This window comes from Scyliorhinus torazame, chromosome 2 (assembly GCF_047496885.1).
Source record: "Scyliorhinus torazame isolate Kashiwa2021f chromosome 2, sScyTor2.1, whole genome shotgun sequence".
In the NCBI taxonomy this organism is placed as follows: Eukaryota; Metazoa; Chordata; class Chondrichthyes; order Carcharhiniformes; family Scyliorhinidae; genus Scyliorhinus; species Scyliorhinus torazame.
In genome coordinates, this window is record NC_092708.1 from 212,755,366 (window position 1) to 212,783,328 (window position 27,963).

Genomic DNA, 27,963 nt, shown 5'->3' on the forward strand with positions numbered 1-27,963 from the left:
CATCGGTTCCAGTCCTGCCCAGGTGCAGACTGTCCGGTTTGTACTGGTCCCACCTCCCCCAGAACCATTCCAATGCCCCAGGAATTTGAATCCCCCCCTCTTGCACCATCTCTCGAGCCACGCATTCATCCTATCTATCCTGACATTCCTACTCTGACTAGCTCGTGGCACTGGTAGCAATCTTGAGATTACTACCTTTGAGGTCCTACTTTTTAGTTTAACTCCTAACTCCTGAATTCAGCTTGTAGGACCTTATCCCGTGTTTTACCTCTCTCGTTGGTGTCTATGTGCACCACGACAGCTGGCTGTTTAGCCTCCCCCCCCAGAATGTCCTGCAGCTGTTCCGAGACATCCTTGACACTTGCACCAGGGAGGCAACATACCATCCTGGTGTCTCGATTGCGTCCGCAGAACCGCCTGTCTATTCCCCTTACGATTGAGTCCCCTATCACTATAGCCCTGCCATTCATCTTCCTGCCCTGCTGCGCAGCAGAGCCAGCCACGTGCCATGAACCTGGCTGCTGCTGCCTTCCCCTGGTGAGCCATCTCCCTCAACAGTATCCAAAGCGGTATCTCTGTTTTTGCAGGGAAATGACCACAGGGGACACCTGCACTACCTTCCTACTCTTGCTCTGTCTTTTGGTCACCCATTTTCTATCTCCCTCTGTAACTTTCACCTGCGGTGTGACCAACTCGCTAAACATGCTATCCACGACGTCCTCTGCATCGTGGATGCTCCAAAGTGAGTCCATCCGCAGCTCCAGAGCCGTAAAGCGGTCTAACAGGAGCTGCTACTGGACACACTTCTTGCAGGTGAAGGAGCCAGGGACAGTGGATGTGTCCCTGAGCTCCCACATCGCACACGAGGAGCATGACATGGGTCTCGGATCTCCTGCCATATCTTAAACCTTAGGTTAACTTATACAACTACAATTCCAAAAAACGAAAGAAAAAATAAATAAATAAATTAGACAATGAAAAGAAAAACTACTTACCAGTCACTTACCAGGGTTAAAAAGCACCTCCTCCCCACCCAGCTTCGAATTCCCACCTAGCTTCAAATTCCCAAACTCACCCTTTGCTGTCTCACTCTGGCTGTGTCTTCTCTGGCTCACTGGGAGAACTCATGCTCCGAACATAGACTCAAAATCGGAGAATCTAGCCCCTGGTGCTTGGAAAAGGTCAAATTTGCCCTGAGGTAGGTCAAGTGAAGGGTTCCACAAGAGATGGGGTTTGTTTACACTACATTTCAAGGACCTGTTTACCGTCAACTGCTCGGGGGGAGGGAAGAGGATGAGGTGGGGAGGTTGGTTAGGGTGTTGGGTGGAGGGGGGTTGGGGTTTTGTGTTGGTCTTACTTTGTGTCTTAAATGTTAAAATGTTAAAAATTTCAATCAAAATACTTTTTAAACAATCTATGAAATCCTGGAGTGCAGAAGGAGGCCAGTCAGCCCACCGACCCTCTGAAAGGGCATCATATCCAAGCCAACTGTCCCACCCTATTCCCATAACCCCACCTAACCTGCATTTCTTTGGATTCTAAGGGGCATTTATCATGGCCAATCCACCTAACCTGCACATCTCCCTCTACTCCAGCAGTGCCAGAGGCACCAATGATACACCACAACCGTCTTTCCTCAGACACCAGACCCATCTGCACCAATGCAGGAACCAATCATAAAATCTTTATACCCACTTCTTAAAAAAGAAACATACAACAACAATAAATGAGAACCCCAGTTCTAAAATGGTGTTACATATATATCACATAGCACAACATAACTCCAGTCTCAGGCCCAGTTCAGAACCAACATCATTCCATACATTTATCCAACGAGGACCAGCAGCAGCATGTTGGGATTTTGATCAGTGCCGTCAACACCTCTCAAGAAAAACAAAAAGGAAGGAAAACTAGAACTACCAAGAATAGATCACGGGATAACAAAGGATCAGGACCTCATCGTGGAGCCAAGTTCTCCTGGCGCACACCCATCAATGAAGAAGAGGGCAAGCTGCTCATCCTAGTCATTAGGGGGGCAACAGAATATCAACCAAAGTAGAAGACTCAGCTCAACCCCAGAATTAATGTTTAGAAGAAGCCTCTCAGGATGTCCCCATTAAGTGCCTTTGAGAAGGGACATCTGGGGAGCAAAAAGATACCAAACACAGCACTGAACCTGGTCTAGCCCTGCACACTCTGACACAAGAATCAGTACCCGCAGCACATCCCAAAACCTACACCCCAGCCGATCCGACACCTCACCCACCACAGCCAGGGCAGTGCATCACTAAACACCAAAAAAAAGAAATTACGCCAGCCTCAACCGGGCAGATGCTAAAACTGAATAGAAGAATCATCAAGACACCCAATAATTGGAGGGGGGGGTGCAAATCCCCACTCCCCCTAGTACAACAAGGTGAACCTCCCACAGACCACTGGACCGGACCAGTATTTAAGATAGCATACTACTCACCCAGATGAAGAGAAAATGGAAAAAAATCCCCAAAGGGAAGAATGCCTGAGCTGACCTAGGAATATTAACCACCCCCCATGCACTGCATGCTCATTAGAAGAAAGATACTTAGGGAGGAACAGTGCTGCCACAACACAGGCACAAACCCTGCTTCCACATGGAAATTCCAACCACTATGAGGAGGACACTCAGGAAACCACTATATAAGACCACTTGAAGGAGGGCTCTTAACTCCCCCATCAAACCTACCCACACATGAGGGATGGGCTCTAATCATGTAGAGGCAAGGCAAACAATCTCGCTCTTTAACAAATTAGTCAAGGGTTGATGTCGACGTGGGTGGACCAGGACAGATTGTTGGTGATGTGCACACCTAGGAATTTGAAGCTGTCAAAGCTCCACATCGGCATCATTGATGCAGACAGGGGTGTGTACGATACTTTGCTTAATATAGATAATATAGAGCCAGTGAACGGGGTGGGAAAACGACCCTCGGCCTCGAAGACACTGTGTCCGCCCAACCTCCAGATGAAGATTATTAATGCATGGCAGCCAATTTTCAAACTCAATCAGGAACTTGCCTCCCACTTCTCTCCAGGGAACAGGCTCATAGACACTCCTTGTCCAGCCCCTACCACCCAAACCCATCAGGATAGATGACACACCATGCAGCATTGAAAACGCAGTCGCTCCTGTGCTCACACCATGTGGCCCCTCATCATCAGCAGGGTTGATGATAATGTTAGGGTTGTACCTGAGTGCAGTAAATTTAGGAGATAGGTTAGAGTGAGTGAAGGTGCAGAGAAATTGAAACAGCCAAAGTCGTGCCAGCAACATCAAATGACAAGATCTGGAGAGCATAAGAGGAAAAAGGGAGGTGTTTAGGCAGAGGATACTGGTGATGGGTAAATGGGTCCATGGGGCAAAGGGTGAACTCCTTGCCAGAAAAATGGACACAGAGGTGAAGGTGAGGGAAGCAGAGCTCAGCATTGTGTGGAGCTCAAAATTCATTCAGGTGGAGATGGGGGAGGTAAGGGAATGATGCTGAGGCTTTTGCTAAAACCAAATCGGGTCTTGATTAGGCAAGGTGCCATGCAAGTGTACTTTAACTACTTTCAGAATTATTCATCCTGTTGTTGCTTCATCTTTCGTTCTCTCCTTCATCTCCACTTTTTTTTTTACCTCATTCTATCTTTCTTCTTTTGTGTCTTCGTTCTCATCACCCTGCTCTCTTCTCTATCTCTCTCTCTATCTCTCTCCCTCATCCACTCTGTTATATCCCCTCACCATATCCACTCCTTTCAGGCAATCATCCTTCATTGCGCCCCCCTTCTCTCTCCTCGTACTGTCCCTTTCCCTTTGTTATTCCCCTCCTTGCTACATCTTCCAAATGCTGTCATTATATTATCATTTATTTATTTCCACTGTTTTGTTGCCCCTTTTCTTCATCTTGTACCATCTGTCCTGCTTTTGTTCTCTCATTTCGCTTCTTTGTTCCACTGACTATTCCAGCTCCTTCATTATCTTCTTTCTTGTTCACTGACTCTCAGCTCTTTCCCTTATAACCCCTTTGCGATGCTGGAGTATAAAACGCCTCTTCTCTTAAGTCCATGATTGTGGTAAACATTCTACAGTAATGTCCTTGTCATTGCCTTTATACTAAAGGGTACATTTGCAAGACCCCACACTGCTCAGGTGCCTCATATGCTAGCAGCACATTAATGGACAGAAAAATCACAGTATGTATCCATGATTCTCCGATATTTGCTGGTTTTCCATAAGAAGCCACCTGCAACATGTGCCATTACATGCACAAATCAACAGGAAAACTTTAACCTCTCACCTTAAAAGAAAAAATTGTGGCTTTATTGTAAGGTATAAAACAATTTAAATTCGAAGGAGACTGTTGTTTGTAAAATTTCCATGATGCGGTGGTCAGAACACAGTCCATTTTTCTCTCTAAGATATTGGTTCAAATGTAGCCCAGATGTATGGACTGTTCCTTCAGGATAGTTCTGGTGTTGTCAGAATCCAGCAGGAAGATAGCTCCCAATCCTACACAAACTAACAATGATGAGGTTAGGGGGAAGATGATTTTTCTTGCGTTTATGAAGTGCAGATTTGGAAGTCATCCCTCAGAATTGACTGCCGGGAAGGGAGTCAGTTCAACTTGCTGCAATGGTTCAAAATGGCCAATATTGGAACAGTAGCTTTTTGTACACCCAGCTCCATTTTCCTTACTGTGAGAGTAAAAATCCCATTACCTCCGTCAGGAAGCTTTGTGAATTGATTCGTGTTTGAAACAGAAAAAAAAGTACTCCTGCGTAGTTTGGGGGCTGCTCTGAGGTGTTGGCTTAAAACCTATTGTTGAAACAGAATATGATGTGGAGATGCCGGCATTGGACTGGGGTGAACTTCATTCACCTGAGGAAGGAGCAGTGCTCCAAAAGCTAGTGACATCGAAACAAACCTGTTGGACTTTAACCTGGTGTTGTAAAACTTCTTACTGAAACAGAATAGAGGAAGGTTTGCTTCGTGTCTGGATCAATGTTTAATGCTGATACTGCAATAAAAATAGAAAAATTGTGAAAAATTAGAAAAATGGATGCGTTTATTGCCATCGTCCAAAACTCGGTAGATTCTGGAACAATCCTGGCAGCTTGGAATGTGGAAAATTTAACTGCACTATTTAAAAAGAAGGAAGGGAGAAAACAAGGAAATACAGACTAAATAAATATGATTCAACATAATCTCTATAATTACTGGCATGTACCAATGAAGTGATGAAAACAAAGATTTAAAGGGTACCATACCAAACCAACATTAGTATAGTCAATGCAAAATAATGTTGTGCATTGCATAAAATTAGTAATATCACAGTACTTGGCTCTGTAACAAGCCTTTCAGCTACTGAAAAAAGTCTTTAAAAGTTACCAAAAAGTAATGTTCATGCCTGCTTGGAGCTCACGCCTCTGGCACAGTGAAAGAATAATGTCTTTATATAACTGCAAATTATAACTAATTATCGTGCTTTGAAATAAATTCTCCAGTTTAGCAGTGTGAGTACAATCTTCATGATGAATAAAAATCAAATTTTGATTTTAGGTACTTGGGAAAGGCTATTTGCTAATTAATCCAATTTGCATTTGCACAACAGTTTCAATTTGCATAATTTAATATGCTGGTTCTATAATCATAGTGAGTGTAATTTTTAAAACTTGAGTCACTCTTCCAAATTATTCAAGAATTTTACATGGACAGTATTAATGCTTCCAAGAACAAAGGAACCCTGCAAATGTACTACCTCCCAGTTACAGATTCTTCCATTTATCAAATGGATAACATGGAGTTCATGATTGTATTGAATTCCAGTATTCATAATATATTCATGTCCGCCCAACAGGTCGATATGATATGTCTAGTGTTTGACAATGAGAGTTTGCACGCTATCTGCTTTTATGTGCTACTTTGCTTTTCATTTTCTGCCCACACTGCTGGCCATCAAGAATGCAATAGAGACAATGATCAAGAAGCGGCCCAATTAATTGGGATCAAGTTTAAGGCCCGCAAAGCCCCTCCAAGTATTAGAAGGAACCCCCGCGAAAGGTTCACTCGCTTGGATTTGGCTCTCAAGCGGAGAGACCCTTCCAACAGCACTACCAGAAGCAAGTAAGTTCAAGTTCAATGCTCGCTACCAGACGGACGACCTTAGTTGTACTCCTGTTACCTCTTCGAACCCAACAGGCCCAGATCCGAACAACAGCCTTTGTTCTTCTGACCTAAGTGGGCACCCGAAGTTATGTATAGGTGTTAGTGATAGATATAGTTTAGCCTGTAGTATTATTGTGCATGAGTAAATCATACTGTGTGTAAATAAAGTAGTATTGACTTTGAACCAACTAACTGGTGTATTGGCTCTTTGATCGGTATTCGGTTGAACCTTGTGGGGGTATCGAGAGATACCTGGCGACTCTGAAAGCATACTTATAATTAGGATTAAGAAAGGCGACCTTATTAATTGCCATATTTATAGCAAGTAAACAGAACAACATTACTGGCGACATCTGATGGGATTCGACCTAGAAGTGGCTTTGTCACTTCGAGAGAACCCAAATTTGAATTAGAAATCCAAATGGAAAAAGTAAAAACCACAAGCGTAAGACCAATATCGATCAAACCACCAAGATTCGGAAGTGTGTTATTTGCATGCGTACTAACAAGGGATATAAGGTAAACTTGATAGATTTTGTTGTGTAAAACTGTCGGGAGTTTTGCAGACCGGAAAATAGCTTAAGCCGTACCCGTGGTTGCATCACCACTTTATTCCCCCCCTGTTCCAAATTTATGGTAGAAAGCCATAGATAACAGTAGAGATGGCAATGAAGGCAATGGAACGCCTTATGAGCCCCCAGGAATTCAAGGTCGCAGCGACCAATAGAGCAGGGCAGTGTCCCATATGGGAAGAGGAAATTCAAAAATATCTAAAAGGGAAAGGATGGCCCCTTTCGAGCAAATTTTGTGCAAATTACGAAACAGGTCCCAGGAGTATAGGACAAACTTGGTGGGAGAATCTGACCGAGATTCATAAGAAAAGCTTAGGAAAAGCTCATGAGCCGATGGCAATCGTGTCCTGCTTGTCACAATTGCGAGGCACAGAGGAGGTCGTGAAGACGCTCTGCAGAGAGATTCAGGACAGAGAGAAGAATAGTGAGGGAGACGTTAGCGAGTGCGAAAAAGTTAACAGGCAACTTAGAGAGCACTTAGTGGCGAAGGACAAGGAGATGGCTGATGTCAAACGGGCACACCAATCTTGTCTTGCTCAACTAAGCAGCTTTCAGTCACAATACGATAAGGCCTACCAAGACACGTAATGTTGGTACGAGATGAGACAGAACACCAAGTCGAGCAATTAAAGAAACAATGTAACGATTTAAAAGTAGCCCTACGAGCACTCCACAGTTCCACGACGGAACAAAGGCAGAGTTCGGTAGACCACGCCAAATGCCGAAAGCAAATTGCAGACCTGCAATCCCTGCTCTCAGTACACAATGGCTTCCAAGATAAATTTGGACCCCAGCTAGATCAGGAAAATGGCCCCGATTGGCAGGAGTTAAATTAAACTGCCCATCGCTATGACCATGGAACATGTACTCAGGACAAACCTCAGAAAGGAAAAGCACCCCCACCCCCGACTGCACAGGCAGAGCACAATCCCATGAACCCAGTCACCACACAGCGCAGGGCCACAACAAACGGAGACCCTGATTTTCTGTACACCACCCCATTAACCGTCACTCAAGTAAGGGACGCGTGCGACAAAATAACACCGTTCCTACCCACATCGGACCCACATCATTATTTTGCAAAGGTTAAACAACAGGCGACCATGTACGGTCTGGATGAAAAAGAGCAAGTGAAGCTCACAGTTTTGAGCTTCGACCCACTCAGTCGTGGCAGCCCTTCCCGACCCACAAAATGTAGGAGGAGGCACCCTCCAAGAAATGCATGCAGCGATCCTAGATGTGATAGGCTACAATAAAGGGTGATCCCGTAGAAGGCCTCAATAAATGTAGGAAGAAAAAGACGGAGCACACAACAGCGTTTGCTGGATGCCTTTGGACTCATTTCACAGCAGTATTTCGAGAGTTAGTCCGCGCCCATTTGACACCAGAGAATATGGCCAAATGGACTTGAATCCTAGTCTCTTACGCAACCGAAGCAGGACAGAAAGCTTGCGCCAATTACAACCCCTCAGACGATACCCACAATGAGAAATGGGTACTAAAGAGATTATCCCGACTTGGGAACAGTCCCTTCGGGGAAAGTCAGATTACGGAAAAGCAGATGAAGAGCAGGCAGATGCGAACATGCATCCAGTCAGGACACACTAAAACCCCGCATGGATAAATGAGGGAAGAAACAGCCCACAGCAGCCTAAATCCCACGAGTGCTACAGTTGCGGACAGTTAGGACATTATGCCCGAGAGTGCAATGCCCCCCAGAAACAGCAGCGAAACCAGCAGGCAAATACCCTGAATAACAATAGAGTCAAGCCCATTCATAGTGTTAGCGCACGTTCCGAGAACGCAGACATGAACGGCACCGATTGACGGTGTTTGGACTCCCCAACTTGGGTCTGCGACACACTTTGGGACAAGTCCAGAAGGCCGGTAGTAGCAGGCACAGTCCGGGGACACCCCGTCGAATTTCTTTGGGACACAGGAGGGTCCCGTACCATGCTAAATTCCTCCACAATGTTCCAACGGGATACATGGCCCACCACAGATACCATTACCCTCAGCGGTTTCACAGGACACTTGCAGCAGGGACACATTACAGCCCCTGTAGCGATTCAGATAGGAAACATTAAGACCAAACATCCCGTCGTTTTAGTAGATCTACCCCAGACAGCCGAACACATTTTAGGGATAGACTTTATGAGCTCCCACAATCTTTTGTTTGACCTCGTAAATAAATGTGTGTGGAGAATGGCAAAGGCAGCACGAGCCCCCGCCACACTCACAGTTGGAGACTATGCACACAGGATTAGCGCAGTAGGAGACTTGTGGTTTGATCCACGAGCCATTAGTCAGGACAAAGACGTTAGAGATGTTCTACAGAGACACAAAGCTTCTTTTGCCCAACACAAGCACGACTGCGGCAAGATAGCGGGTTTAGTCAACATTACAGGACCCGACCCAAACCCCAAAAACAGTACGGTTTTCCCCAACAAGCAGAGGGAGAAATCGCAAAGGTCATCCAAAGTTTGCTTGACCAAGGCGTACTTCTTCAGTAGTTTCAACGAACAATGCCCCAATTTGGCCCGTCAGGAAACCCGATGGCTCATGGCGACTGACCATCGATTATTGGGACCTAAACAAAGTAACCCCATTAGCAGCCCTCACTGTAGCCACGAGTCCCTAGACAATGTTGAAACAGGGATTCCAGTCAAAAAAAATTTCAGTTTTGGACATCAGCAATGGCTTTTGGTCCATTCCATTGGATAAAGCGTGCCAATATAAATTTGCTTTCACCTTCCAGGGACAGCAATACACGTGGACATGCCTACCACAAGGCTTCCACAACTCCCCCTCCATTTTCCACCGACAGCTGACGAATGGATTAGCTAAATTTTCCCGACCCGAATGCCTTGTCCAGTATGTAGACGACTTGCTTCTACAGACAGTCACTAAGGGAGAGCACATTTCGCTTCTCACCGAATTATTAGGACTCCTTCACGAAATCGGATGTAAGGTTAACCCCAAAAAGGCACAGATTCTCCAAGAAAAAGTAATTTATTTAGGCACAATGATCACCCATGGCAAACGTGAGATCGAGCAGAAACGCATTGACTCCATTGTCAAATTACCCTTGCCCCATAATGTCACAGCCCTCCGGTCATTTCTAGGACTGGTTGGCTACTGCAGGAACCACATAGACGATTTTTGCCACAAAGGCAGCCCCTCTCTAAGAACTCCGAAAAAAGCAAGCCCCATGGGAATGGCTTCCACAGCACACGATGCCGTGGATGCATTAAAACGAGCCCTCAGCACAGCTCCCGCATTATAGGTCCCAGAGCCACTCTCCCCATACGCAATTGAGGTTGCAACCCTTTCGGCCGTGCTCCTCCAGGAAAGACACGATAGTTTAGGCCCCGTAGCATACGCTTCACGAGTTCTCGATTCTGTAGAGCAAGGATTTTCTGCCTGCAAAAGGCACTTGCTCGCAGTTTTTTGGGCTATTCAGTACTTTGTGTACATAACAGGACTCAACCCCTGTCGCCATTTCAACAGAGCACACCCCAACCCAACTTCTATTAGACGGTAGACTAAAGGACGGCACAGTCAGTCAAATTTGCGCCGGGTCATTACAGTTAAAAGGACTAAGACACACACTTTTCTAGCAGATATTTTACATTACACAGGCACGCCACATGAGTGTGAGATCATTACCACCAGGCACAATACAGGACTCTTTGTACTCAAATCAGCTCCCCGAAACCAGGTACTACACCCCAGAGACCCCAGCCCACAGACACAGACGCACCCCTTAAGATTTATGTGGATGGCTCCTCCACAGTTTTGAACAGTAAACAAGTTATTGGTTGTGGCATTTATGTAGAGGACGCGCAGGGACGCGCATTAGAGGAGATATCATTGAAATTGCCTGGACATCTAGGTTCGCAGGCAGCAGAATTAGCAGTCATAGCATATATTGTAGAGCACCTCGACTCGTTCCCGACCCCAGCCGACATATACTCCGACAGCTTATATGTCTGCAATAGTTTAACGGAATTCCTACCACTGTGGGAATTGAGAGGTTTTGTTTCCGCAGATGGAAAACCCCTACCCTCAGACCCATTACTCCAGCATATTTTCACGACAGCAAAAGAGCGTAAATACGGCATCATTAAAGTCTGTAGCCACCATTGTTCTTTCCCCCATGGTAATGTTAAGGCAGATGCCCTAGCAAAGGCAGATTCCAGACACGGTCACTTTTGGAATCCCCCTGAGAGTGCCCCAGTACACGCGGTTCAGGTCTCACAGACCAATATCCAAGATTTAGCTCAGGCCCAAAAAGAAGACGAAAGGCTGAGGGAAGTTTTAAAACGTAACTTCCCAGCCCCCTACGATAAGTACAGAAACACTTTAACGACACACAATGGCATAATTCTAAAGGATGGTATTTATGTGGTCCCCACCCAAGACAGAAACCAAATTATTTGCCAATTCCATGACAACCATGGACACCAAGGGATAGATGCAACCCTTACCCATCTCAGACCTCTCTGCTGGTGGCCCGATTTGAAATCCAATGTAACGCATTACATTGAAAATTGTTTAATTTGCACCCAGAACAATCCAGACAGGTATGCGAGGAAAGGTCAACTCAGTCACACCCGCCCTGTTAATGGCCCCTGGACGAATTTACAGATTGATTACATAGGACCCCTACCTCCCTGCAAGAATAGTTTTAAGTATGTATTGGTAGTAATCAACACCTTCACGAAATGGGTGGAAGCATTTCCATCTAGAACTAACACGGCTAAAACGACAGCCAAGATCCTAGCGCAGCACATCTTTACAAGATGGGGACTTCCCCATCGTATAGAGTCAGACCAAGGCTCACATTTCACAGGACGCGTCATGAAAAATGTCCTCACAATTTTCGGCATCCAACAAAAATTTCACATTGCCTATCACCCCCAATGAAGCGGAATCGTAGAGCGAATCAATAGAACCCTCAAGGCAACCCTCAGGAAAATGGTGCAACAGCACAATACCACATGGGACACAGTTCTCCCCTTTTCACTCATGTTCATAAGGAACACGGTATCCACTTCAACAGGATACACCCTCCACACCTTCATGACCGGATGACCCATGAAGGGAACAGAATACTTGTTAGGACTTGATTTGGCCAGCCCCACAGTCACCGCCCTCACCCATGAGAAAGCAGTTCAACAAATCCTGGAACACGTTAAAGCAGCCCAGCTCGCCGCAGCTGTTAAGCTTGGTACACGAAAGAAACAAAGTAAAGTATGTTTTGACAAAACAGTACACGCCACAGAATTTTCAGTAGGGCAGCAGGTCATGCTCTCCCTGTACAACCCCAGTTCATTTCTTTCCCCCAAATTCGCAGGACCCTACTCCATTTCAGATAAAGCCAGCCCCTCCGTTTATAAGATCACATCTCAATGGCAAGTCAGGATGGTTTCACATAAACCAGCTTAAGGCTTATGGCACACAGAGCAACCACTCACACCACATCTCACTTGCAGCAGCTGATGAACACGCCCCGCCAATGGACAACCTATTCCTACCCTCCCCCAACCAGTCCAGCCCATCCTCTGACACCACTTCGACTCCACCCCCAGAGGCATGACTCTGCCTCTCCCTTCATTCAACCAGCACCGACAGTGACAGTACTGATACATTAGACCCCATGGAACCTCCACACGATTTCAATTCTGCACCAGGCCCCACTCCCAGCGACTCCGAACAGGATACGTTCGACCCCTTTGAGACCACTTATATAAAAGACCCTGAACCGGACCCACCGACCGATGACGATAGATTGGCCCCTACCGCCTCCAACCTAGACACTAAACATTGGCACATCAGACTCATCCGTAACAATGAGATGGACGCCACATCGCCCCAAGCAGCCTTGGCACAGCTACTCCAGTCACGAGTGTGGCAACCGGGAGAAGATGATGACTCAGAGTCTGACTCCCATCAGACGAGCCCCTTTGCGACTCTTTTCGCTGTAGATTAATGGGGTGTCCAGATGATGGTAAAAAGGAACCGATGGAGATTTACGGTGTCCTTCTTTCTGATGGAGCCTGCCCACTTTTGTTATTTTAGTTTGTTAATTTTAAATGTTGAATGTTTGTTTTGTGTACCACCCTCTAATAAAGTTTATTCATGGCCCCACGCAATATTTTGATTCAACTCATTAGAAGCAACGTCCCATACCAAGCATATTTAGCCACATGTTCTGTCAGTGGCACCTGGGCAGTGCCAGGCTGGCTCCCAGGTGGCACTGTCTGGATGCCAGGTTGGCACTGCCAGGGTGCCAGGCTGGCACTGCCAAGATGCCCACATAGAATCAACAGTTCCAGGGCACCACTCTGTCCAAGGGGCATGCAGCTGCAGGCCTCTATTCCCCTGGGAGACCCCAAGTCTGGTCCCCATTTGTGGAGACCAGTACCAAACTGCACTCACTCAAGGTCTCCGGGGCAAAGGAGATAAATCCCAAAGCATCAGGTACCTCAGGAACCTGCAGATTAGAGTGAGACTAGCTGCCTCGCTTTAATATGCAGATTTGCCAAAAAGTGATTTTACATTGCAACATCTCACAAAATCTTTTTGCAACTCTTGAGGGGTTGCAAGCCAGGCAGATCCCGGGAGCATGGTCGCCTGGCTTTTATCGGCCATGCTGCACCACAACGAGCTGCTTTTTGGGTGTAGCGTGGCCATTGGATCGCGCCCATAGACTGTAAATTGATCCACAGCAGCAGAACGTCATTGGCTGCCTTGTCCCATTTGTGAATTATTTGATTCACCATTAATGTTACACAGTGCTTGAAATGGACATGGATCTCCTTGCAGTGCTTTGTCAGATTGAAGGCATGCAGCTGCAAGCCGACTGGGAATTGTACAACAACTCCTGCCTCTTTAAGGGTGCTGTTGCGACTGGGATACAGGAGAGGAACTTGAGCAGGCAGCACCTTCTGACATCTGATGCCAGGACACCCTCCTCCAATTGCATCTTGTCTCAGCAAAGATTGGCACATGCAAAGATTCCTCATCCTTCAAAGGACTCCTCATCCTTCAAAGGACAACGTGAGCTTGATGTGTAACTATTCACTCTCATGTTGGAATGCATGGGTGAAATGGGAGCAATAGCAATGCTGGTGTTCATGCTGACTCATAATGGACGGCACTTGTCCAAGATGGTGCTCACTGCAACTTATTATCATCCAGCTGGTGGAATCTATTTGGCATGAGGGCCTCTCGCGCACGCCTGCCTTGTCTGACCCATGCTATGGGCTCTTCGTTCCCCTGCAGTCTGAGCTCCCTCAAACTCATCACCCTCATCCCCTTTCAGGTCCCCCTTATTGGAGGAAACATGCAGCTCCTCCATCTTGTCATGTGGCAATTCCTTCCCCCCTTTGCAGCATGCTGCAAGCCACAATGATCTGTGAGACCCTCTGAGGTGTGCATTGGAGTGCTTCTCCAGATTTGTCCAGGCACCAAAATCACATCTTCAGAATGTCGATGACGCACTCCGCCAATGCTCGGGGTAATGGCATGAGCCTCATCATACCTTCTCTTTGTAGAAGGCTGAATATGCTTTGCGGATATATTTTGTCACCAAGGAGCCAGCCCTGGATCCTGTGCAGTCCCTCAAAGGTGTCCAGGATCTGTGATCTATTCAAGAGTTGTGGATGTTACCTGGGTATCTGACGCAAACCTGTATGACCAGTTTCTTGTGGTTGCAGACCAGCTGTACAGTGAGCGAGTGGTAGCCTTTTCAATTTATGTATTACCGGGCCTGTAGCCAGGGAGCCTATATAGCCACACTAGTGCAGTCAATGGTACCCTGCATGTGTGGGAATCCAGAAATCTCTGAACGGCCAGTATTCTGGCATACTAGCTTGCTTGATCTCAACATTGATGTCATTGTGGGCCTTGGCAAAAAGGGTGGCTGTCATGTCATGAATGCAGTTGTGCATGGACACTTAAGAGTCCTCACAGAAGTCTCTTGTGGAACCCTGGAAGAAACCACTGGCACAGAAGTTCAGAGTGGCTGTTACTTTCACAGCCACCAGCAATAGATGCCCTCCCAGTCTCCATGGTGCCAATTCCTGCAGAATTTAACAAATATGGGCCGGGATTCTCCGACCCCGCGCCGGGGGGGGGCGGGGGTGCGAGAATCGCGCCACGCTGATCCGACACCGGCCCACCGATTCTCCGGCGCTGATCCTTGGCGCTGATGGGATTGCCGCCGCGCCGGTCGGGGGCTATTGAAAGCGCCTCCCCCCAGCAATTCTCTGCGACTGGCCGAGTGCCCACCGAGCTCAGCCGAGTCCCGCCGGCGGGGGTTACGTATGGTCCCACCCGGCGGGTCCTCGGAGTTCTGGCTGCGGGGGCCGTCCTTGTGGGGGGGGGGGACGGATCCGACTCTGTGGGGGGGCCTCCACAATGGCCTGCCCGTGATTGGGGCCTACCGATCGGCGGGTGGGATAATTCCATGGGGGGCCTATGTTCCTCCGCGCCGGGCCCCTGTTCGGCTCCGCCATATTGCCCGGAGTCCAGCGCGGAGACGGGAACCCACGTGCATGCGCGGACTCGCGCCGGCCGTGGCGTGTATGCACAGACTCACGCAGCCGTGGCGCGCCGGGTTTCGAGCTCCGGAGCAGTGGACACCACTCCGGCACCATACTAGCCCCCTAGGAAGGGGTGAATACCTGAGCCTGGAGGCCCGTTGGCGCCGGAGTGGCTCGTGCTGCTTTTGACGCCGGCGTCAGAACTTGGCCGCGGGATTGGAGAATCCCGCCCATGAGTAGCCAGATCCCAGGACTTGCAGAACCATTGGCAACACTGGTTCTCACCCATCTACAGATAAGATAGGCGAGTTTGGTAGACTCTAGGTCTTGCATGTCTCCTGCACATGACGTCTATATTAGTCTCCTCCCTTGCGTCTGGAGGAAACCCAGCTGGCTCTTGGTTTTAAAGGTTCTGCTCCTCCCTCTGGAGATCGAGGTTCGTTCATTGCAAATTTTATTATGTTTATTTGAGGGGGCCCTGAGGCTTCTCGTCTGTGAGCCATCCAACATCAACATTTTAACAGCCTTCTGAAGCTTATCCAGTTGCCCAATTGTTGTGGAGTTTGTTATTTTAATGCTGCAAAAAGGAGATAAACCAAAGAGAATGACTAGTGCCATTTTGCAGAATTATTATTGCATCATTGCGTCGTTTTCCTGATTCCCTGTATTGTCATTGAAAGGCTCCTAACACGTCCCAGTTGTGCTTCCCTCCTCATTTGGGAATGCACAGTTCAGCTGGTTGCCTCTTTAATTGTGCCCCCACTCCCCAGTGCATGCACCTGCTTCCAATCCATCCACACAGCCCTCACTAGCAGTGTGCTTCTCCTCATTTTGATGTTGTACTGTGCCATTGCTACTGATTGAAAGATGGTGGTGTAGAACTCTCACTGCCAGACCAACTTATTCCTCCCTGTGTGGATCCAGAAATCCCTCCCATTGTCTTGGAGGAGCTTCAGTTTACATTGTTGAGCTTGCAAAGACTGTCATTGTCCGTAGAGAAGGAAGACATGTCAGGCCAGTCACATTGTGCCCAGCATGTTGTGAGCGGGCGTGGTCGTAGGTTACGTGTCTTGGTCCGTGGGGTTTCTGGCTTTATAATGGGTTATGGCTGCAATACATAGTGAAGGTAAAGGCATCTGCAGTTCAGATTTCCCACCCTCAGAGACCTCTCAATCTTCCCTCTGTATTCCTTGATCCCATCGTGTTTGTGGTGCCTATCCATTTGTTAGCCCTTGAACATATGAAGGCGATGTGCTTATGTCCCGTTTGGGTCTCATCCCTCCCCGTCATAAGGCCACTTACACAATGAGACGTATACATTCCCACATCCTTGAACACTCCCACATGCCTTTTCCCCATCTGTAGGCTCCAGATGCACTGAGGACACATAAACCCCGCTCCTTCCCCCAGTCATGTGTTTCAGTCCAATCTTCCCACTCTTGCTCCCAAGTTACAGGCTTAGCCCTGCCGCCCCTTCTCCTGCCTGAGGCCAGTTGCTCCCTTCCCCAGTATAGCCCTAACCATGCAGCCTTACCGCCCGCCTATCTGATAGATAGAGACCTGCCTGTGAGACCCCGCTGAAAGTGGTGTGGTGCTGCCTGTGAAGGCCAGCACTGATTCCTATGAGTGCTGCACACTGCAAGGTAAGCAAACTAACCTCAAAAGTCATGGGTGAAGTGTAGGTTGTCAGGTACATGTCGCCTTAGTACCATTGTGAAACACGTCATTTTAACTTGCACACTGACATGTATGGTTCCATCAAGCAGGGTGTATAATCAACTGGCTTGTAATGCAGAACAATGCCAGCAGCGCGGTTCAATTCCCGTACCGGCCTCCCTGAACAGGTGCCGGAATGTGGCGACTAGGGGCTTTTCACAGTAACTTAATTGAAGCCTACTTGTGACAATGAGCAATTATTATTATTAATGAGATGCAAAAACATTAAAACGACATTCCTGATGTACTGTAGTGGGAAATGTAGCCCGCCATTGACGGGTGGAGCATACAGTCGCAAACTGGTTTCATGACGACGTAAAACAGATTTTTGGCCTTCTCATGGTACTTTATGCTCTGGCCTGACATGGTGCCTGCCATTAATGGGGGCATGAAATCCTGGTCGGAGTTCTTTTTAAACTCTTTCCTGGGCTGTGGACGTCGCTGGAAAGGCCAGCATTTGCTGCCCATCTCTCTTTGCCCTTGAACTGAGTGGCTTGATAGGTCATTTCAAGGGGCAGATAAGAATCCACCACATTGCTGCGAGTGTGGAGTCACATGTAGGCCAGATGAGGTAAGGATGGTAGATTCCCTTCCCCAAAGAAGATTAATGAATCAGATTTTTTTTTACAAAAATCAATTTTAGTTTCATGTCATCACGGAGACTAACTCTTAATTCCAAATGTAATCATTGAATTCAAATTCTACTAGTTGCGATAGTGGATTTGAACCCCTGTCCCCAAGGATTAGCCTAGGTCTCTGGATTACTCACTGGATTACTAGACCAGTGACATTACCATTATGCCATCATCTCACCTGAAAATGTTAATTATTTTTCTCTCTCCACAGATGCTGCCATATCTGAGTCTTTCCAACATTTTCTGTTTTAATTATTGATTAAACAATTACTTAATAGGCAACTAATACACCGAAATACAGAAAAAGCACTCCCCATTAACTTATTAACATAACTGAAAGCCCCTTGTCACATTTATACATTACACTGCACTCTGAGCAGAAAAATACTCTTCTGGTTAAAGTATCAAGCTCTTCACTGCCTTAACAGGATTTCTTCTTCCTGCCCCAACATGGTGAATATTCCAGTGTCCTTTCAAACAAAGTTCCTTCACTCAAACCTCTGAACCTAATCAAATGGACTTCCAGTAGCAAAGCATTCTCTGGCAATTCCGTTCTCTTCAACTCTCCGAAAGCTTTGTTCCTTCAACCAGGGGATCTGTCTTGAGTAGCACCTGCTTGCCATTGCAGCACCTGTTGTTGGTTTTCTTTCCCAAATCTCTCTCTAACTGACTTTGAGAGTATGTGTGTTTGCACACACCAAGACAAGCTGTCTCTTTCTTTGTGTCCAAGTGTTAAAACTTGAAACTTACTTTCACTAAGCTTTGACCTGGACCCCTGTCTCCTCAACAACCAATTCTCATGGACTTGTCTCGAGGAAGATTTTGTATGAGGTTTCATCTCCTTTCCAAACTATCCCATTTACTTTGAATTAAAGGAGATAGTTTAAAACATAGCCGTCGAATAAAGCCCAGTGGTCATAAGACCCACCAATATTGCATAGGAAGTTTACACATGAATAATAGTAATTTTATTTGAATGGTGCTGATCGCCTCCATCAAGGAGTCAACATTTACAAGATAGGAAAATTGGTGAAACTGAAGTAATAGGAAATAAAGATATAAAACCTACCTCTTCACAAGGAATGGTTGTATCTCAAATACTTTAGGCTTCACTGCAGATGTTGGCTTCATCAATGAGCTATCTATTAATATTAGACATAGAAAAGAAAAAAAACTAAAAGTATTAATTTTTATTTCACTTTGCTTTAACGGGTCACTCATTGACAGAACTATTCAACATTAATAACCCATTGTAGGAGTTGGTTCTGGGGATAATGGGCTGGATTCTCTACCCCGCCATGCCACATTGACCGGCCAGCGTAATGGAGAATCCTGCCAGCGGGTCGAGGCAGAAATGTGGCGCGTCGGGGTAGAGAATCCAGCTCAATACATTTAGTTCCCTTGTCCAAATCATTCATATATAATGTGAACAGTTGGGGTCCTAGCACCTCATCTCCATTTTAAATGGGCCATCCTTTATTTTTAAACAGTGACCCCGGTTCTAGATTCTCCCACAAGAGGAAACAACCTATCCACATCCACCCTAACAAGACCCCACAGTTGTGACAGATTGTTATGGTCAAAAGTGGCGGGGCAACTAACAAAGTAACACTAATTGACAAGGTAATGGCCTGTGCTGCAAAGTTAGCCTTATGATTTGTTCCAAATTCACTGCTCAACTATGTAAAATATTCAGACATCATAAAGATCACTTAATGCGTATACTAATGCACACATCAACTACAACATTTAATTGAAAACCTCACTATACTGACATCTTTCAAAGGTTTCAGGTTTGACTCATGCAGCTATTACTGATTCAGAGTCAAGAGAAATACCCTGAGACAAGGCTGACTCTTGTTGTTGGCATCTATGTGTGGATGGGTTGCATGGAATATTTTGGTTCATCCAAGAACACATACTTGAAGCTCACCTAATAGCTAAGCTTGATGAAATTGTTGACCACATAGACTGGAGGGTGTCAAATCTAATTCTTGATCTCTACTGGATTAGATAACAGCTGAAAGGGCAGTGACAGGAATGTGAGAGTTGGCTTCCACCAGTCTTGTCACCACAACAGCAGAAGTAATAGGAAAATGACTATCCCTGTTCCACAGCCTGCCAGAACGCGAGCTCTGGGTCAGTCTCTGTGCATTGCTGCAGAGGAAGACAGTGAGCTAGGAAGGTGCACAAATCACTGGCCCTCGTTTTCTTTGGGCCCTTTTCTCAGCCAGCTGAACTTTTCGATTCTGCTTGCTTTTTCCAATGCCCTTTCAAACAGTCAGCCTCCAGAGGTCATGGCTATCAGCGATTCTCTCCCAGTGCCAATATAGATCATCATAATATCTCTCTGTGGTGTCCTTGTAGTTGTGATATGGATGCCCAGGAGGTCATTAGCCAGTTATCAATTCACAATATAAATGGTCTTTAGGTATGTGGCTATCAGCCATCCAATGAACATGGCTGAGCCAGCATAGATGCCATTAACTTAGCAATGAGTGTATATTGATGGAATTAGCATGTTCCAGGTCCTCTCAGCTGGTGACCTTGTCCTAACAAGTGATGTCAAGGATGCATCTGAGACAGCAAAGGTGGTAACTGTTTAGCTTATTCTGCTGCCTAGAATATGTTGTCCAGTTCTCGTTCACTGTACAGGAGTACGCTGAGGATACTCAGATACCCACACTTCCGTGGAACCAGTAAAAGTAAGAATTTGGGTTTTCACCTGGTGACACACAATTCAAAGGTGAGCAAGACCACATGGTGGAGACAAGTATATCTGACATGGTGCATGGAGAGTCCGCATCAGAGGATGCAGTCCCCTCTTAACTCTGCTCAGCTGGATGTTTGTATCCTGGGGCTGTCAATGAACAGGATCCTCAAAGAATGGCAACAGAGAATGTACAATACATTGAAAGACCTTCCAAACACAATCAGGATTGCAGAGACATTGGAGGAGTCTTAATCAAGCATGAGTGGGTTGACATTGCATGGTATTGTGATTATGTCATTGTGCATGGATGGACTGGCTAACTGTGTCGAACATCAAATGTAGCTATCACTTGAGTCCTTGCAGGCCCTGCATAACAGCTCAAAGGTTCTGGGTGCCATCTTAAATAGGATGTCAGATACCTTAACTTTGGCAATGCAGCTCCCCACTGATCTACACCTTCCAAATCCACAACCACTACCATCTAGAAGGACAAGAGCAGCAGATACCTGGACCCCCATCATCTGGAGGTTCCCCTGCAAGTCACTCACCATCCTGACTTGGAAATATATCCCCGTTCCTTCACTATTGCTGGGGAAAATCCTGGAACTCCCTCCCTAACAGCACAGTTGGTGTACTTACACCTCAAGGGCTGCAGTGGTTCCAGAAGGCAACTCACCACCACCTTCTGAAGGGCAACGAGGGATGGGCAATAAATACTGGCCTAACCAGCGATGTCCACATCTCATAAATGAATTTTAAAAATACAGCAAAGTGTTCTCCAGTAGTTAAGTGCAGCTGGGCCATGAGAGGGATGATATTCAAAATGGACATGGGAGTGGAGATTCCACTCACAGCAACTCCACTTATGACCACGGCTTAATTCTAAAACAGAACCCCACCCATTGCCGTGACAATGACTGAGTTTGCCCATTCACAGGCACTGGCAGTCTTTGATGGAGCCCCCATGGACTCCTTAACCAAGACATCAGGTAAGAGCACCTCAACAATCTGAGCAGGGATTTAAGCAACCTAGTCTACCCTTCCTTAAAACAGAGGGATTGTGCAATGTGTCCAAGTTTGCAGATGAACGGTAAAGTAAAAAGTGCAGAGGATACTGGAAATCTGCAGAGGGATTTGGATAGTTTAAGTGAATGGGGTAGGGTCAGGCAGATGGAATAAAATATTGACAAATGTGAGGTTATCCATCTTGGTAGAAATAACAGCAAAAGGGGTTATTATTTAAATGATAAAATATTAAAACATGCTGCTGTGCAGAGGGACCTGGGTGTGTCAGTGCATGAGTCACAAAAAGTTGGTTTACAGATGCAACAGGTGATTAAGAAGGCGAATTGAGTTTTGTCCTTCATTGCTAGAGGGATGGAGTTTAAGACTAGGGAGGTCATGCTGCAACTATATAAGGTGTTAGTGAGGCCACACCTGGAGTATTGTGTTCAGTTTTGGTCTTCTTACCTGAGAAAGGACGTATTGGCGTTGGACGGTGTGCAAAGGAAATTCACTAGGTTAATCCCAGAGTTGAGGGGTTGGATTACGGGGGGATTGGATCACATGATCTTCCGTAAAAGGAAGATTAAAGATTTGTATTTGCACAAGGGTATGCACCTCGGTATGTTGTGTGTTGTTCAGTGTTCTGTACCTTTCTCCTCCAACTGCTGCGCAATGTTGTGCAGAGCAAAGTACACCATGACTGTTCGGAACACCATGGCTTCGGCATACCATTCCTCCAGCTCTGCCAGGCACTGAAGCTGATCTTCAACATGCCAATACGTTTTGCTCAATATAACAACTGATGGTCATATGACATTGATTGGAATGCTCTTGGGCATCATCCTTTGGGTTTTTGAGAGGTGTCATCAGCCCTGTTTTAAGTGGGTATCACTTGTCTCCAAGCTGCCACCGACTAACTGTGTTTCTAGCTGTGAAGTGATCAGGGACGTTAGAATGCTGCAGGATGTACCTGTCATGGCTGATGCACACATTGTTACACACCAATTGCACATTGATTTGAGGTTGACCAATATTCCTTGGTGATCTGGGGGTGCCCTGATTACTACGTATGTGCAGTCAATGGCACCCTGTACCTGTGGAAAGCCAGTCAGAGATGTAAACCCAAGATCAACTCATTCTGACTGGCATCATCACTGACAAAGTTGACATAGTTGGCAGCCCTAGCAAAGAAGTCACATGTCTTATGCATCTGTGTGCTGCCGACTGCAAGATCCTACAAGTGTCTCTGGATAGGTTTTGGAGATTCCAGAGGCAACAATATTGAGGGAAAAAGTGACTCTGGCAGATACTTGTAAAGCATGGCCAACAGATCCAGATGTCAGTTGATCTTCTGGCAGGTTGAAGATAGCTGCCATCGTCTTGATGTTTCGTGACCATGTAAGCCTACTGGGACACTGCTGTTCTGATATGTCAAGGAAGTTGACACTCTGCCTGTAGACTCTCTGTGGCAGGGGATGTACCATCAATGACGGCACACAAGAGTTGGAAGAGTAAACTATGGCTTTACTCAGCTAAAAGATACCTGCTGGCAGCCTGTCCCAGAATGAAGGCAGGGCTGGAGGTTAGCTACCTTTATACTTGAGCCCGAGGGCCGGAGCCAGCAGGGACAAACCCAGACATGTAACAAACAGGAAGAACAGTAAGTACAATAAGTAAGAACAGTGTGTACAATATAATACAGTGGTTCACCACATTCACCCCCTGTTAAAAAAAAAGTCTGGCGGGGGTGAAGTGGACGGGTTGAATTAGAGATTGAGTCTGTCGGGGTCTTTGGCCTTCTGCTGTGATCGCCTCAATCCTGGCTGTGGTGAGGACACGGGTGTCGGATGAAGTGTTGAGGCCTGCATATCCAGGAGCGTGTCGTCTTCCGGATAAGTAGCAACGGGGGGAGACGGTATAGAGTCGTGAGTAGCAACGGAGGGAGACAGTGTAGAGTCGGGGGTAGTGGTGATGGTCGCGGGGGAACCTGCGGGTGCCAAGTTCCGAAGGGAGACTGTGTTCTCCTGCCCGTCATGGTGTGCCATGTAGGCATATTGGAGGTTAGCATGGAGGAGAAAGACCCGTTCAACCACGGTATCCGACTTGTGACTCCTCGCGTGCTTCCGGAGGAGAATGGGCCCTGGAACCATCAGCCAGGACGGGAGCGAGATCCCTGAGGTGGACTTCCTGGGGAAGACAAACATTCTCTCGTGAGGTGTCGCATTGGTGGTAGTACACAGGAGCGACCGGATGGAGTGGAGCACATCGGGAAGGACCTCCTGCCAGCGGGAGACAGGGAGACTTCAAGACCGTAGGGCAAGAAGGACGGCCTTCCAAACTGTTGCGTTCTACCTCTCCACCTGTCCGTTTCCCCGGGGGTTGTAGCTGGTAGTCTTGCTTGAGGCGATGCCCTTGCTAAGCAGGAACTGACGCAGCTCAACACGCATGAAGGAGGAACCCCAATCGTTATGGATGTAAGTGGGGAAACCGAACAAGTTGAAGAGGCCGTGCAGGGCCTTGATAACTGTGGCAGAGGTCATGCCAGGGCACAGGATGGCGAAAGGGAAACGTGAGTACTCATCAATGATGTTGAGAAAATACACATTACGGTCAGTGGAGGGGAGGGGCCCTTTGAAATCGATGCTGAGGCGCTCAAAGGGGTAGGAGGCTTTTACCAGGTGTGCTCTATCCGGCCGATAGAAGTGCGGTTTGCACTCCGCGCAGACCTGGCAGTCCCTGGTCATGGTCCTGACCTCCTCGATGGAGTAAGGCAGGTTGCGGGCCTTGATAAAATGAAAAAACCGGGTGACCCCCGGGTGACAGAGGTCATTGTGGAGGGCCCGAAGTCGGTCTACTTGTGCGCTGGCACATCTACCGCGGCATAGGGCATCTGGGGGCTCATTGAGCTTCCCAGGTCGATACAAGATATCATAATTATAGGTGGAGAGTTCGATCCTCCACCTTAGGATCTTGTCATTCATGATCTTGCCCCGCTGCGTATTGTTAAACATGAAGGCAACCGACCATTGGTCAGTGAGGCGAGTGAATCGCCTGCTGGCCAGGTAATGCCTCCAATGTCGCACAGCTTCCACAAAGGCCTGGGCTTCCTTTTCGACGGAGGAGTGTCGAATTTCGGAGCCCTGGAGGGTACGGGAGAAGAAAGCCACGGGCCTGCCCACCTGGTTGAGGGTAGCGGCCAGAGCAAAGTCAGACGCATCGCTCTCCACCTGGAAGGGGATGGACACGTCTACCGTGTGCATTGTGGCTTTGGCAATATCTGTTTTGATATGGTTGAAGGAATGGCGGGCATCAGCCGTCAGGGGAAGAATGGTGGATTTGTCCGCATAATTGGGGACCTACAGGGCATAATAGGAAAAGAACCCCAGGCATCTCTTCAGGGCCTTGGGGCAGTGGGGGAATGGAAGTTCCAGGCGGGGGCGCATGCGGTCGGTATCGGGCCCTAGAACTCCGTTTTCCACAAAGTAGCCAAGGATGGCTAGGCGGGTTGTGCGGAAAACGCATTTCTCCTTATTGTATGTCAGGTTAAGGAGCTTGGCGGTGTGGAGGAAATGCTGGAGATTAGCGTCATGGTCCTGCTGGTCATGGCCGCAGATGGTGACATTATCCAGATATGGGAACGTGGCCCGCAGCCTGTACTGGTCAACCATTCGGTCCATCTCCTGTCGAGACCCCATTGGTGACGCTGAAGGGGACCCTGAGGAAGTGGTAGAGGCGGCCATCTGCCTCGAAGGCAGTGTACTGGTGGTCCTCCGGGTGGATCGGGAGCTGGTGGTACACGGACTTCAAGTCAATAGTGGAGAAGACTCGGTACTGCGCAATCTGATTGACCATGTCAGATAGGCGGGGGAGAGGGTACGCATCAAGCTGCGCGTACCGGTTGATGGTCTGACTGTAATCGATCACCATCCGGTGCTTCTCCCCAGTTTTGACTACCACCACTTGTGTTCGCTAGGGGCTAGTACTGGCCCCTAAGATCCCTTCCCGCAGGAGCCGCTGGACCTCCAACCTGATAAAGGCCTTGTCCCGAGACTGTATCGTCTGCTCCTAGTGGCGAAGGGCTTACAGTCCGGGGTGAGGTTTGCAAAGAGCGGGGGTGGGGCGCCCTTAAGGGTCGAGAGGCTACAGACGGTGAGTGGGGGCAGGGGACCATCGAACTCCAAGGTAAGACTTTTGAGGTGGCATTGGAAATCTAGACCTAGTAGTAGGGCAGCGCAGAGTTGGGGGAGGATGTAGAGCTTGAAATTTTTGTACTCGACGCCCTGTACTGTAAGGATTGCGACACAGTACCCACGGACCTCTACGGAGTGTGATTCGGAAGCCAGGGAGACTTTCTGGGTCACGGGTAAAATTGGGAGGGAGCAGCGCCGTACCGTATCTGGGTGAATGAAACTCTCCATGCTCCCGGAGTTGAAGAGGCAGGTCGTCTCATGGCCGTTGAACCGGACGGCCATCATGGATTTAGTGAGATGATGAGGTCGAGATTGGTCGAGGGTGATGGAGGCGAGCTTCAGAAGGGCTGAACGAGGAGAGCGGAGGCCAGCTTACAATCTGGTGAGCAGGGGTTCCGGGAGGCGGAGGGGTGATTCCAAGATGGCGGCCCCCAAGGGTCACACGCGGCGGATGGCGTCGAAGGTGGCGGCCCCCACGGGTCGCATGTGGCGGGTGGCGTTGAAGATGGCGACCAAGATGGCGGCCCTCAAGGGTCACTCGTGGCGGATGACGTGGAAGATGGGGGCAGTCCTCGCGGGCTACATGCATCGCTGCTGGGTTTAGAAACAGGTCGGGCCTGGCAGATTTTAGAGAAGTGGCCCTTCTTTCCGCACCCGTTGCAGATCGCGCTCCTCGCTGGGCAGCGTTGTCTGGGGTGCTTACCCTGGCCACAGAAGTAACATTTCGGGGCTCTGGAGTTGGCGGGTCGCTGCGTGGCACAGGCTTGCGGCGCCCCTGGGTCGGTTGATGCCGCGTGCTCGGAGATGTAGGCATCCATGTTATGGAAGGCCACTTCCAACGAGTCTGAGAGTTGTACTGTGTCTTGGAGGTCGAGTGTACCCCCTTCTAGTCGGCGCTGGCGGACGTAATTAGATTTTATGCCTGCGACATAGGCGTCCCGGATCAGCAATTCGGTGTGCTTGACAGCCGATACCGCCTTACAACTGCAGTTCCGGCCGAGTACACGTAAGGCGCGCAGAAATTCAGCTTGCGATTCTCCGGGGCGCTGTCGCCTCGTGGCAAGGAGATGCCTAGAGTACACCGCGTTGACTTCCTTAACATACTGCCCCTTCAACAGCGTTATCGCATCCTCGTACGAGGTAGCATCTCTGATAAGAAGGAAAACTTGCAGGCTCACCCGGGAGTTGAGGACTCGCAGCTTGTGGGTCTCAGAGGCGGCGGCGGCGGCGGAATCAATGTAAGATTCGAAGCAGCTTAGCCAGTGTTCAAACATGGCAATGGCGTCAGCTGCTTGAGGGTCCAGCTCCAGGTGATGCCTGATTAAATTGATGTACCATCAATGACGACAGAAGAGAGTCGGAAGAGTAAACTGTGGCTTTAATCAACTGAAAGATACCTGCTGGCAGCCGGTCCCAGAATGAGGGCAGGGCTGGAGGTTAGCTACCTTTATACTTGAGCCCGAGGGGCGGAGCCAGCAGGGACAAACCCAGACATGTAAAACACAGTAAGAACAGTAAGTACAATAAGTAAGAACAGTATGTACAATATAATACAGTGGTTCACCATAGCAGGTACAGCTTCCTGTAAGCTGAGCCTGTCTACTTTTCTCCTTTCTCCTGTGCAGCTACAGGTCTGTGAGGATCAGCTGCTGCTGGTGCATCTTGGTTTGTATCTGACATGTGAACCAAGGTTGCATAAGCTGTACTCTTCATGATATGATAGATCGAATTTCCAAAGTGTGGAAGAAACAACAGCAACTTGTATTTATATATCCAATATAATGAAGTAAAATGTCCCATGATGCTTCACAGGACCATTACTAAACCAAAATTTGACACTGAGCTACATTGTAACCAAAAGCTTGGGTGAAGAGGTTGGTTTTGAGATAAGTCTTAAATGAAGAAGAGGAGGGCAGCACGGTGGCGCAGTGGTAACACTGCAGCCTCACGGCGCCGAGGACACAGGTTCAATCCCGGCTCTGGGTCACTGTCCGTGTGAAGTTTGCACATTCTCCCCGTGTTTGCGTGGGTTTCGCCCCCACAACCCAAAGATGTGCAAGGTAGGTGGATTGAACATGCTAAATTGACCCTTAATTGGAAAAAATGAATTGGGTACTCTAAATTTATAATTTAAAAAAATGAAGAAGGGGAAGTAGAGAAGCAGAAATATTTTGGAATTCCAGAACTTAGGGGACAAGACAACTGATGACATGACACATTGGAGTGATTAGAATTGTTAATGCCCAAGAGGCCAGAATTAGTGGAATGTAGAGATCTGCCATTATATGGCTAGAGGAGATTAGGGAGATAAAACAAGCTGAGGCCAATGAGAGATTTGAAAATAAGAATGAGAATTTTAAAATTGAGGTGTTGCTTAACTGGGAGCTAATGTAGGT

At 47.7% G+C, this 27,963-nt stretch overlaps 1 protein-coding gene across 2 annotated transcripts in view; it reads right to left on the reverse strand.

Annotated features, from left to right (window-relative positions):
- The window catches only part of LOC140395520 (uncharacterized), a 1,079,902-nt gene that overhangs the window by 14,858 nt on the left and 1,037,081 nt on the right, over positions 1-27,963 (reverse strand). For both annotated transcript variants that reach the window (XM_072483429.1, XM_072483418.1), the window contains one exon: positions 18,729-18,801. In XM_072483429.1, the coding sequence (XP_072339530.1) occupies positions 18,729-18,801 (73 nt within the window). The remainder of the gene's footprint in view (positions 1-18,728; positions 18,802-27,963) is intronic.